This window comes from Ranitomeya variabilis, chromosome 2, assembly GCF_051348905.1.
Source record: "Ranitomeya variabilis isolate aRanVar5 chromosome 2, aRanVar5.hap1, whole genome shotgun sequence".
Classification (NCBI taxonomy): Eukaryota; Metazoa; Chordata; class Amphibia; order Anura; family Dendrobatidae; genus Ranitomeya; species Ranitomeya variabilis.
Genome location: NC_135233.1, coordinates 1,050,288,395 through 1,050,301,889, shown reverse-complemented (window position 1 = coordinate 1,050,301,889; position 13,495 = coordinate 1,050,288,395). Strand labels below are relative to the sequence as shown.

General features: G+C 42.6%; 1 protein-coding gene across 7 annotated transcripts in view; it reads left to right on the top strand.

Annotated features, from left to right (window-relative positions):
• CYRIA (CYFIP related Rac1 interactor A) overlaps nucleotides 1-9,819 on the top strand; it is a 64,085-nt gene extending 54,266 nt beyond the window's left edge. For all 7 annotated transcript variants that reach the window (XM_077291459.1, XM_077291462.1, XM_077291455.1 and 4 more), the window contains 9 exons: nucleotides 799-920; nucleotides 1,254-1,359; nucleotides 2,405-2,541; nucleotides 2,719-2,796; nucleotides 3,799-3,915; nucleotides 4,005-4,084; nucleotides 6,486-6,612; nucleotides 7,873-7,943; nucleotides 8,321-9,819. In XM_077291459.1, coding sequence (XP_077147574.1) covers nucleotides 799-920; nucleotides 1,254-1,359; nucleotides 2,405-2,541; nucleotides 2,719-2,796; nucleotides 3,799-3,915; nucleotides 4,005-4,084; nucleotides 6,486-6,612; nucleotides 7,873-7,943; nucleotides 8,321-8,384 — 902 coding nt within the window. In that variant the 3' untranslated portion in view covers nucleotides 8,385-9,819. The remainder of the gene's footprint in view (nucleotides 1-798; nucleotides 921-1,253; nucleotides 1,360-2,404; nucleotides 2,542-2,718; nucleotides 2,797-3,798; nucleotides 3,916-4,004; nucleotides 4,085-6,485; nucleotides 6,613-7,872; nucleotides 7,944-8,320) is intronic.
• Nucleotides 9,820-13,495: the final 3,676 nt, after the last annotated feature.

The following is a 13,495-nucleotide window of genomic DNA, read 5'->3' as shown; positions in this document are numbered from 1 at the left end:
GGCTCCGTCCAATGTGACATCCATCCATTCATTCTCTATGGGACTGCTGGAAAAAACCCTGCAGTGTTGTTGGCAGTCTGTCCCTTCGTCAATGAATGTAGCAGTGGTGAACATGCGCCGTTTCGACAACACATAACCAAGCCGTGCTCTCCTAATTGGTGCATGTTCCAGCTGTTAGACCCCCATCGATCTTTTGAGTAGGTCACACTGTTTAAACGGGTGCTCACATCCTTTAAAAGTTAACTAAACCATTTTTGCTACCTAAAGTGAGATCAGCATGATGTAGAGACAGAGCCCCTGATTGCAGCGATGTGTCACTTACTGGGCTACTTGCTGTAGTTTTTATAAAATCCATGTTTTATCAGCAGGAGATTATCACTAGAGGACTAGTAAACCTGCATCCAGGTAGTCCACACTCCCAACACAAGGCTGCCAATGAACAGTGTATATACAGAAAGCAGCCAATCGGTGAAGTGGGCGGGGTTATACAGAGCTCCGCATTCGGAGAACTGCTAAATCTACAGAAAATAAAACTGGGATTTTATAAAAACTGCAGCAAGGAGCCTAAAAAGTGAGACCTCGCTGGAATCGGGGTCTCTGTCCCTACATTATACTGCTCTCAGATGGGGTAACAAAAACCTGCTGACAGATTCCTTTTAAAACGGACCATCCACATACACCCATGCCCAATGTGAACACGCACATTTTTGTATTTGCCGGAGTGTGTACGTCTGTGTCATGTACCAGTGATATCATACATGGCGCGGAAATGCTAACCTTCTTGTATCCGTGTTGTAGATGCTCAGCCTACGGACTGCGAGCGGGAAGTGTGGAACCAAGTGAACGCCGTGCTGCAGGAGTCCGAGAGCATCCTGTCAGATCTGCAGGCGTACAAGGGCGCCGGACAAGAGATACGAGATGTATGGGCCTCACCTTGCCTTAGCCGAAAACCGAAAAATAATAAAAATATATGTATATAGTCAATATTACAATTACAAATATATTACAATTTCAAGTTTTACATAATTTATGGACAATTAAAATGCCTTTACAAAATTTGGGCCAAGAGCAAAATCTACTTTTTGAACACATCAGTAAAAAAGTTGTAGTAATCCCTAAATAATAATAATAATAATAATAAAAAAATAATAATAATCATAAAAAAAATACTACAATCGTGAAAGGGTTAAAGTTCCAGGAATTGTCCGTCTAGATCGAACGTGTCTTCACATGGAGATTCCCGTGTATTTCAGGCTATCCAAAATCCTAACGACATCCATCTTCAAGAAAAAGCCTGGAACTCGGTCTGCCCCCTCGTCGTGCGACTCAAACGGTTTTACGAATTTTCCCTGAGACTTGGTAAGTTGTGTGTTCAGTCCTCCATGCATCGACGGAGAAATGTCGCCATGTACTATAAGTAGAGGTTGTGTTTCCTGACCCGTAAAGTCTCATTACATTCATATATCACATTCAGCTTTTAGAAGATTTGCCCTTTTTTTTTTTTTTGCGCCAATTTTAACACTTTTCACAAAGTACTACAATAGCGGAAGGAGATGCAGCCGTCCTGCTATGAACTTCCCATCTTAGGCCTCCCCCTGTATAGGGCTAGGTGGCCATATTTGTGATGATGGCCACGTATTGTACCTCTGTGCCCCTAAACCAAGGGGTCCGGGGTTACTGGCCACATTATTTGCCAAGACTTTGGCGGCACATCCTACTACAGAGCTCTAGAAACCCATTTTCACCAGAGAGGGGGGCGTCTAGGGGGTAATATAGGGGCAATTTATAAGCCCCAACTGCCTTGGCATCCATGCGCATTGAACTACTGTGTGGATCAGCCTTTTTTATGTTGATACTGAAAATTTTCTGATTTTTACCAAGTCACAGCTTTAACAGGTTCGAGACCAGGCACAGCTTTGATTTTTTTTTTTTTTTTTTTTTTTTCAGATATGCCACAAAGCGCAATGAAATAAATAAAAAAAAAGTTTACTGTTCAAATACTCAAATAATTTTTCCTTTTTTTTGTTTTTTTTGTTTTGTTTTTCATTTTGCAAGAAATAGTTTTATATAGCCAACACTTTTTTTTTCTCTGAGTCAGGTCTAGTAACAGCAACTTGGACTGATGGTGGTGTTTGTTTTTTTTTTTTTTTTTAAATTATTTTATTTATTTTACACATTGTGCCGCCCATTAGGTCATAGAAGGCCTTTGAAGGATCACTTATTTCCCCTGTAACCGGGGCTGGTATATTTATCCCCAGTTACAGGGGCATTGCAGAGTTGTCTAGGGCTCCTCTGCTTCCTCCTATACACAGCGAAGACATCATTATTACTAGTGGATGTAGAAACATTTAGTTTATATGTTGCATTTTCTGCAATTTTCTCTTTTTTTGTTTATTTCCTTCAGAAAAAGCTTTGCAAAGTTTACTGGAGTCCTTGACCTGCCCCCCGTACACCCCCACACAGCACCTGGAGCGGGAGCAGGCCCTGGCGAAAGAGTTTGCTGAAATTCTGCACTTTACCCTTCGCTTTGATGAACTGAAGGTAATTGCAGCGCAACTAGGCAGTGTGTGCGTGAGGGTGCGTGTGTGTGTGTGCGCATGTGTGTGTCTGTTTGTGTGTGTGTGCGGGCAGTTTTGCAGACGGGAAAAATAAAATGTCCCATTATAAATATCGAATAATGGAATATAGTGTCTTTTTTTTTTTTTTTTTTTTTTTCAGATGAGGAATCCAGCAATCCAAAATGACTTCAGTTACTACAGGCGGACGATAAGTCGTAACAGGATAAACAACATGCATGTGAGTAAATGCCAGAGATGATACTCTGGTAAATCTATGGTTGTCTTCTGGCCGGGTTCACACCAATGTGGGAAAAAAAAATCATCCTGAAAACTCAGATTTATTTTATTTTTGCCTTCGCTTGTCATCTGTATGACATCAGTTTTTATTCCTCTGCAGTAGTGATGAGCGAGCGTGCTGTGATAAGGTGTTATCTGAGCATGCTCGGGTGCTGAGTGTCGAACACACACAACACATGCGTGGATTACCTGTTTGTTAGAGAATCCCTGTATGTGTTGTGGCTGTCGAACTCACGCGAGACCTGCAGCCGCGGGGACTTGAACATATTATTTGAGCACGCCAAAATCATGAGTGCATGCTCAGATAACACTTTTTTAAATTGATCCTTGCCCAATATATCCATTGTAAGCACCGGTTAACTAGCATTGCTCGCCACAGATGTCGGGCGCTCCAGTTAGTGATACGATACGATCTGTGCATTTTTTAAGACCTTTCTTACCAAGCGAACATTAAAGATTGTGTGGGAATGTTGTCGTCAGCACATCCCCTCTTTTCATGGGAAGTTGTGATGGATGATGGTGTCTGCTCTCCTTCATTATTAAAAACCTATTGGTAATTCAAAAAGTGGAAAGTAATAAAAATAAATAAAAAATGGCTAAATGTTTGATTCACTTCCTCTTCCTCATAAAAAAAAAATATATAAATTTGTCGCATCCTTAAAAGTCCAGTTTATAAAAATATTAAATTATTTAGACCGTATGATATACATGATAAAGAATTATTTATTACTGGTTGCCGCTCTTCCTCTCATTTATACGGTATGTAGAAGCTGTGCCCACATGGGACATTGGTTTGGGTTTTTCTTTGGTTTGCCCAGTAAAAGATCCGCAGTGCCCCCGACGGTTCATTATAAGATATTGTAATGTGTGAAATCTCCTTAGAAAAGTGTTTTATGGCGATTAGACCTGTGTCCGTCCGTCATTGTGATTCATCTGATTACAGTTAGATATCGAAAATGAAGTCAACAATGAGATGGCGAACAGGATGTCCTTGTTCTACGCTGAAGCCACGCCAATGCTGAAGACGCTCAGCAACGCCACCACCAGCTTCGTGTCTGAGGCGAGTCCTCGGGGCGGGCAGCGGAATATTTCTGGATTACGTCTCTAATGGATTATTTCAATGATTTTCTTTTTCTTTCCCCCTCATAGAACAAAACGTTACCCATTGAAAACACAACGGATTGCTTGAGTACCATGGCCAGCGTGTGCAAAGTTATGCTTGAAACGCCGTAAGTTTATCACGAAAAGTGCTCATCCAATAGGGTGCCAGCTTTGTTTACACCCAACCTTGTTTCGCCACCAAAGCAAACTTTTTCAAGGGGTTTTGTGATTTTGGAAAACGCGGGTCCCCGGACTGCTGAGAGAATCTAAGCGATTTTTCTCAGGTGTTATCCTAGTTTCATCTTTTTTTTTTTTTTTTTTTGTTACCGCTTATTTTCATAGAAGCTGCAATTAGAGCCAATTTTAAGAAGATTATATATATACATACACATATGTATATATACATATATATACACATATGTGTGTGTGTATATATATATAAATATATATATATATATATATATCTCTATCTCTACAGCATGTCAATTCTTTCAGTTTTTTTGCTGCAGATTTCAACTATAACGAGTAGGGAAAAATTTGCACCAAAAAAAAAAAAAAAAAAGCTGCACTTTTCCTGGCAAGAGATGCTGAATTTCTGCACCAAATGCTTAGCCTTAGGATGCTTTTTTTGCTGCAGCCAAAAAAAACCAAAAAAAAAAAAAACTGCAGCCAGTATGCTGTTTTTGCTGCTACTTTTATGGATCCCATAATTCAGGGGATAACATTATTATTTTTTTTTTTAATGCCTGAGATAATAGTGACTGTTCAGAACAAAAAAAATTATGGGTTTATGTATGAAACACCGTTAACTAAGGTTACATTAGTAACACACTTTCAAATGTAAAAACAGCAGGAGGGTTGAATTAGTCTGGCATGGTTTATCTAAGGCCTCTTTCACACTTGGGTCGGTACAGGTCCGTCGCTATGTGTTAGGCCGACGTACCGACGCACGTTGTGAAATTTGTGCACGACGTGGGCAGCGGATGCAGTTTTTCAACGCATCTGCTGCCCATTCTGAAGTCCGGGGAGGAGGGGGCGGAGTTTCGGCCACGCATGTGCGGTAGAAAATGGCGGACGCAACGGACAAAAAAAGTTCACTTTAACGTTTTTTTCGTACCGACAGTCCGCCAAAACACGACGGATCCATTGCACGACGGACGCGACATGTGGCCATTCATCGTGATCCGTCGCTAATACAAGTCTATGGGCAAAAAACGCATCTTGCGGGCACCTTTGTAGGATCCGTTTTTTGCCCAAAATGATGGATTGCGACAGATTAAAAAAAACGCTAGTGTGATAGTAGCCTAACACACTGGTAGGGCATTGTTTACCTAACACATAGGTAAACATTGCCCTACCATCTCAATGCCCTACCAGTGTCTTAGGTTACTGTGCCCTACCATCTCAATGCCCGACCAATGTGTTAGGTAAACATTGCCCTACCATCTCAATGCCTGACCAATGTGTTAGGTAAACAATGCCTTACCATCTCAATGCCCTACCAGTGTCTTAGGTTACTGTGCCCTACCATCTCAATGCCCGACCAATGTGTTAGGTAAACATTGCCCTACCATCTCAATGCCCGGCCAATGTGTTAGGTAAACATTGCCCTACCATCTCAATGCCTGACCAATGTGTTAGGTAAACCATGCCTTACCATCTCAATGCCCTACCAGTGTCTTAGGTTACTGTGCCCTACCATCTCAATGCCCGACCAATGTGTTAGGTAAACATTGCCCTACCATCTCAATGCCCGGCCAATGTGTTAGGTAAACATTGCCCTACCATGTCAATGCCCGACCAATGTGTTAGGTAAACATTGCCCTACCATCTCAATGCCTGACCAATGTGTTAGGTAAACATTGCCCTACCATCTCAATGCCCGGCCAATTTGTTAGGTAAACATTGCCCTACCATCTCAATGCCCGACCAATGTGTTAGGTAAACAGTGCCCTACCATCTTAATGCCTGACCAATGTGTTAGGTGAACGGTGCCTTACCAACTGAACAGCCTACCAATGTGTTGGGTTACTGTGCCCTACCAAACATGTTGGTAAGGACATTGAGTTGGTTGGGCATTGTTTACTTTAACATATAACACTAATTTTATTAAGCTATACTAATACTAACATCCATGCCATGACATTATGGTTTAAACTTGGAAAAATCACAAATCAGTGTGCTTCACATCCTGCTGTACCTGTGGGTTTTTTCACTAAAAACTGCAAATATTGATTGCAGCGTTTTGCTGCTTTTTTTTGCACTTATTGCTTTTAATGGGTGAAAAAAAAACTCTGAAAAAAGTGAAATGCTGCAGTTTTCAAAAACACAGCAGTTTTTTTAATTCGGTTAGGAAAAACAAGCGTCTACATGAGATTTCTGTAATCTCGTAGTTTTTGCTGGTACTGTAAAAAGCAGGTTTTAATTTGCATAAAAATTAGTCAGGGGTGGGAATCTCACAATCCGGGTATGTAGTTATTTGGTAGTTTTTATATTTATTTCCTTTTTCCCTTCTTTCTATGCCTGCAGAGAATACAGCAGTCGGTTCACCAGTGAAGACACGCTCATGTTCTGTATGAGAGTAATGGTCGGCGTTATCATTCTTTATGACCATGTACATCCAGTTGGAGCATTCTGCAAGACGTCAAAGATTGATGTAAGCTGCCAGATGTGATTGTGTTCCTTGTGCCACTGGTCTTTCACTATTGTGTGCTGCCGGACGGGGTGGGGTTACCTCAGTCCCATGTGCTGCCAGACTGTGCAGCGTTACCTCGGTCTCGTGTGGTGCCGGACGAGGCGGCATTACCTCTGTCCTGTGTGCCGCCAGACGAGGCTGTGTTACCTCTGCCCGTGTGCCGCCAGACGAGGCTGTGTTACCTCTGCCCGTGTGCCGCCAGACGAGGCTGTGTTACCTCTGCCCGTGTGCCGCCAGACGAGGCTGTGTTACTTCTGCCCGTGTGCCGCCAGACGAGGCTGTGTTACCTCTGCCCGTGTGCCGCCAGACGAGGCTGTGTTACCTCTGCCCGTGTGCCGCCAGACGAGGCTGTGTTACTTCTGCCCGTGTGCCGCCAGACGAGGCTGTGTTACCTCTGCCCGTGTGCCGCCAGACGAGGCTGTGTTACCTCTGCCCGTGTGCCGCCAGACGAGGCTGTGTTACTTCTGCCCGTGTGCCGCCAGACGAGGCTGTGTTACCTCTGCCCATGTGCCGCCAGACCGTGCGGCGTTACTTCTGTCCGTGTGCCGCCAGACCATGCGGCGTGACCTCGGTCCCGTGTGCCGCCAGACGGTGCGGCGTTACTTCGGTCCCGTGTGCCACCAGACGGGGCTGACAGGCTGACCCTTGTCAGTCAAGTAGCTGTGTATCAGTAGTTGAGCATATACATTGCCAATACAGTCACTTGGGGGACTTTCTGGTACTCTCTTGTGGGAACAATGCCGGTCCCGGCAGACGGACCCCCACTGCACAAACATTTAGGATCTATTCTGTGAATACAGCTGCTTTACATTCTCCCCTGCAGGGAAAGCAATGGCCGTTCAGGCCTGATAACGGGAGCCTCTTGGGTATCTGAGTTTAATGATTGTGACCGTATTGTCCCTTCCCTTTCTGTACTGACAGTGCAGCAGAGGTGAGGGGGTTTATTCTATGTAGTGAACGGGGAATAATTTAATTTTTACATTGTATTATGGATGTTTCCAAGGGTGTGATTCAGTTTGCCTTTTTTCAGTTTTTCGTGTTGTTCCAGTACACGGAAAGGAAATAAATGTGTATAACAAAACGTGTAACTGCAATAATTCTCTGGGAGAAATACTTCATTATGTGGAACAATTTTAATTGTGCCAACACTTTTGACTGTATATTCTCAATATCGGAATGTGATGATTTTTGTCGTCTTGTTGATCTGTTTTTCCTCCGCAGATGAAGGGCTGTATAAAGGTGTTGAAGGAGCAGCCGGCGGATTCTGTGGAGGGCCTACTAAATGCACTCAGGTACAGTACAGCACAGCTTGTCTGATCCTGGAAAAGATTTCGTTTTTGGGTATAAGGTGAACATTTGGGATTTATAAGCCGGTCCATCATCTTTTTTAGCGCCTGGTCATATAATCGATATATAAGGAAGGACATTGATCTTAGATCTGTGGGTGTCTTGTGTGAGGCGCGGCGGTCCCGCTGCATCTGCGGCGGCCATATGTACAGAGCCGAGGGGAGTCGGTACTGCTCCATGTGGCCGTTCTTGGTTACTGCATCTCTGCTAAGAGCGAATGTGATTTTGATGGCTGCGTATCAGGCAATGACCCCCACCTATCTGACATTGATGACCTAAGCCGTGGAGTACCCCTTAAATTTAATTCTTTCTCTCACCGCAGGTTTACTACAAAGCACCTGAACGACGAGACCACTTCGAAACAGATCCGGACGATGCTTCAGTAAAATCCTGCGCGTGAAGGGGATTCTGTTACTGACCTCAGAAGATGTATATGTTTACATAATTTAATACAGATTGATGTTCATACTTATGTGTATTTACACAGCCATTACCTTTTTCGTCACTGAAACTTAGACTTATATACTTGTCTTGAGCTCTTCAGGGGACGGCCGGCTTCTCGGCTCGCAGGCAGGGAGGTCGTGTCCGACCGCCGCCTGAAGGGTGATTGATCTGACTGATTTAGCACAACCTTACATTCACATACACTATAATTATTATTATTATTATTTGGACTTGCAAATTGAACAAATGTATGTGTTTTTTGAGGGGTTTTTTTTTTTTTGTTTTACCAAAGTGCTTAAACCATACTTTAATACTGTGTGAATTGGTTGGTTGTATCTGCTGTTGTGTTTTTACGTGTCGGTTTGTCCTATGATGAAGTTTAGGCACTGTTTTATTATAATTGTTTCATCTCCGATGTCAGGTCTGCGGCCTTAAAGTGCATTGAACACCACTACATTCCCCCCACCCCCAAAAAAATCACCAATAATTATAAGTAGTCACCCCCAACAGCTGAATAGGGTTGTAGGATGGTGACAAATATGGCTGCTATTGCCGCGTCCACAGTCTGTGCCACCCAGCTTTAATAAACTCCTGAATAGCTAGGGCTGATTAATTAAGCAGTGAGGCACGTCCTTTCCCCTTCATACATATAGGATTGTTGTATGTGGGGGACAGGGATGTACCGAGTGCTGGTGGGCGGCTCACTATAAAGCTTTAGGTGCTATATTCGCTGTCGTATGCTGCAGAAGTTGGCCAAAAATAAATTGCACAAATTTGGTCCAGCGGCCACAGTGTCTATGTGGGCACTGTATTACTTCTGCATACATCTGAGGTCGTACCGGGCAAGAATAGGGTCATCTGCCCCTTCCAGGGTGACTTTCACTTTAATGCCGAGTGTCGACCCCTGTGTTCGCGGTAATAATAGCCAGATGGGTTGCTGCTCAGCTTTCCCCGGATTAGACCTCCAGTTGAATGTCATTTTACCATCGGACAAAGAAGGATAATTCAAGGTTTAGTCTTTGGTGATTTTTATTCTCACAAGTGATGAAGAACGTATGCACTGGGGACATTGGACGTCGGCGGCCGCCCGCCCGCCCTCCGTTGTAGAATACCGCAGCTTTTTATGCTCTCCGGTTTTATTCTTCTTATTCTTTCGTGGCCAGTTTTGACGTAAAGGTTGGCTGATTGTGGATCAGTGCTGCTAACAGATGTCTGCTTGTATTGTACTCCTCCTCCGTTACAGAGCATGAGCTAACACTCCCCGTACAGTATAAAGAGTCCAGATCTTATATATTAATGCTCTATCTATGAAGTCCCTTTTATAGAAGTCCTGATTGCTACTCCACTGCAGTACCAAATAAACTGAATTGTAATAGACGTCCCTGATTTTTTTTTTTTTTCATTAGTTATCTCTTGTAATTTTACCTTCTCGTTGCTGCTAAAATCGGGTATTGTCTTGAAATCTCGTGCTGAGCGCTCTGTTCCCTCTGTGTTCTCCTGTAGAAGTTTTCTTTGGCTTCTGAACTCCCTGAAAACTTTAAAAGGCAAGTTCACCTTTTACATCCAAATGTTTGTTGTTTCGGTGCATCTAAAATAAAACAAAAAAAATTAGGAAAGCGCCGTAAAAAAAACTTTTAGTTAAACTTTTGGCGACCGGTGATGTGTTTTGGAAGTTTAAAAATGTTTATTAAAAAATAAAACAAAACTTAAAGGGGTTATCCAGGATTATATTAATCTTTTTACTGTGTGCCTGAGAGCAGGCAGCTAGTTGCTAACTACCTGCTTCTTATGCCTGGCACTGATGTCTGCCAGCATACAGCGGACCCAGACTGCCCCTGCCGGCAATTCTGCAGCTTCCAATGACCTTGGTGGTGCAACGGCGTCTCTTCTGCTCTGTTGATGGGGCGTCACTGCTGAAGTCATACTGATTGACCACTTGCTCCCCACTGCCTACCTGCAGGGAGACAGCAGTCAATCAGCATGACGTCAGCAGTCATGCTCCATCAACAGAGCAGCCGGGAAGAAATAGAAAATGTTGACGTGGAGTAGCTGAGTTGCTGGCAGGAGCAGTCTGACCGCTCTGAGACAGCACTTAATAGAGCAGATAGGTAGTTTCTAACCACTCAACTAGTTTTTTTGGCTCATAGTAAAAAAAAAAAAAAAAAAATAGTCTTCGACAACCCCTTTAAATCTACCTTTACCCTATCTGAAAATAAAGTTGTTTTTTTATTTCCTATCCTATTTAATTTCTCTGCATTCGTATGAGTACAATCTGTCAAAATATAAAATTGACCGTAACCATAAAATAAAAAAAAACAACCTCCAGAATTGATGAATTTTTGTGACTTAACATCCCCCCCAATAAATGAATGAAAAAGCTACATCTCGATAAAAAGAAAACATGTTCCAGGTCTCAAATGTGACACCGACAAATGTTTTGCTTTTCTCCAAAGTTCTGGATTTTATTAAACCACTAAAATAAAAATACCTATACAAGTTTGGTATCTCCGTAGTTGTGCTGAGCTGAAGAATTTTCCCTGAGCAGTGACTGTAAAGAGAAAAAAAAAAAGCATACATCTTACATTGTTTTTTTCTTTTTAATCTCCTTTACCGAACTTGCATATTTTTTTTTTCCTTGCTCTTTAGTACATTTATATGGAGATGTGAATGGTGTCATTCAAAACTACAACCTGTCCCCGAAAAGATCTAATTTCCCACAACTATATAGACAGAAAAATAGTCAAGACTCCTTGAAGAAGGGGGAGAATAGAAGCACAAAAACAAAAAAGAGGCTACTTATTTAAGTAACTAAAGAAACAAACTCTCAATGCAAAAAGATTTCTCTGTGGTAATTGCTCCGTGTGGAATAAAAGGACGCCACAGCTGGGAGAATTTGGTAAGCTGCTCTTGATGGAGCTGAGGTGGAATGAGGTAGGATCATGGCTATAACGTCTAACAGCGCTTTAATAACATTTTGTCAGAGCAGTTAAGACCAACGTTCACTTTTAAAGAATGATTCTGGTAAATGGTTATGAAATATTGGGCGTACAAACTGGACAAATCTGATATTTTATTAGGAAGATTCCATGGCAATATATGGATCACTGGGTGTATCTTACGGACATCTCTCCATTACTAACCCCTGGACTTGATGTCAGCAGACATTACAAAATCTGACATCAACCCCAAAACCAATGCCTCAATTTCCAACACACTAGGGCAGTTAGGAAGAGCAGAGGCTTAGCGACAGAAATGTTGCATCTAATGGATACGCCATTTGTCAAGCGGTTGAAGGCTGGTGTTATTAGTCCGGGAAGGGGCCAATATCCATGATCCCATCCTATTAAAAATAGCTCTCAGTTGTCTGATTAGACTTTGCTTGTTATTAAAAATAGGGGGGATACCACGTCAATTTCTGTGGTGAGATGTCCCACTTTAATAACAAGTAAAGGCTAAGCAGAAAGCTTATCTGTTAGCTGATCTTAATAGGCTGGGAAGATCCATGGATATTGGCCCCTTCCCAGAATAATAACACCAGCTCACAGCTGTTTGCTTTTCCTCAGCTGGCTATTAATAATGATGACTCTAAACCATATTTTTTTCATTAATTTATTAGCTTAATTCAAGTACAGAAAACTACACATGCAAAGCACTGATTATATACAAGTGCTTTTCACTAAATTAGAATATCATCAAAAAGTTAATTTATTTCAGTTCTTCAATACAAAAACTGAAACTCCACATTATATAGTCATTAAAAGCAGTGATCTATTTCAAGTGTTTATTTCTGTTAATGTTGATGATTATGGCTTACAGCCAATAAAAACCCAAAAGTCTTTATCTCAGTAAATTAGAATAATTTATAACACCAGCTTGAAAAATGATTTAAAAATCCGAAATGTTGGCTTACTCAAATGTATGTTCAGTAAATGAACTAAATACTTGGTCGGGGCTCCTTTTGCATCAATTACTGCATCAATGCGCGCCCTTGCTGCATCTAGTTCCAGTGCCAGCAGCTCTCCTGGCTGAGCGATCATGTGGCCCCGCTCATTAAGGGAATGAATATTCACTCCATGCCTATGGGAGTGGCTGAGGCGTGAATATTCCTTCCCTTAATGAGTGGGGCCACGTGATCGCTCGGCCGGGAGAGCTGCTGGCGCCAGAACGAATGATATGCAGCGAAGGTGCGCAGGGAAGGTAAGTAGGATGTGTGCTGGAAGCCGGCGGCTGTAACTGAGCGCTCTATAAGAGAAATGAATATTCACTGCCAGCACAGTGAATATTCAGCTCTCTAGTCGCAGCCACCGCCTCCTGCCTCGGTGACCCACTGCTTTGACGCTCCCCCTCCCCCGCTGTCTTTCTGGGACAATGATTTGTGTATAAGCCGAGGGGGGCTTTTTCAGCACAAAAAAATGTGCTGAAAAACGCGGCTTATAAATGAGTATATACAGTACTTCCGTATTCTAACCTAATTGGTTTAAAATGAGTGATATTGACCCCTCCACTTCTTTACATCTCCAAAACATTAATTAGTAGGAAATACCTTTTTCCTATTTTCTACTTTCAAGACCTGGAGTGCATCTTTATAGTATCATAGCTATTAATGCGCAGTGTCAATGCAGTTAGCAGTGCTAATGAAGCCGGACTAGTCTCACTTGGATTGTGTTAATTACGCCTCCCTAGCCCTTGATTGACAGGCATCATACACTGACTGTTACTGTAGACCATTGTGTCCGTCGAGCCCAGGGACGCGCGATTAGAAGTTCAAAGGCAGGACTAGACCAGGATAAGAGTCGCCCCCCTGGACTAGTCCTGCTTCATTAGTATATGCGACTGCAGGATGAAAGTTCATTTTGCGAACACTGCAGCATTAGTAAGTCACATGAAACACCTTATTAGAATAAAGAAATCCACACCTAGATCGCCACTTTAGCGGAATCAGGGGATCTGACAGATTACCTTTTAAAGGGGATGTGTCAGCACAGAATGACTGATCAAACCAAGTCCAGGCGCTGGGTGCACCCTTGGTGTGGCCAAACATTTAAGTGCTCCT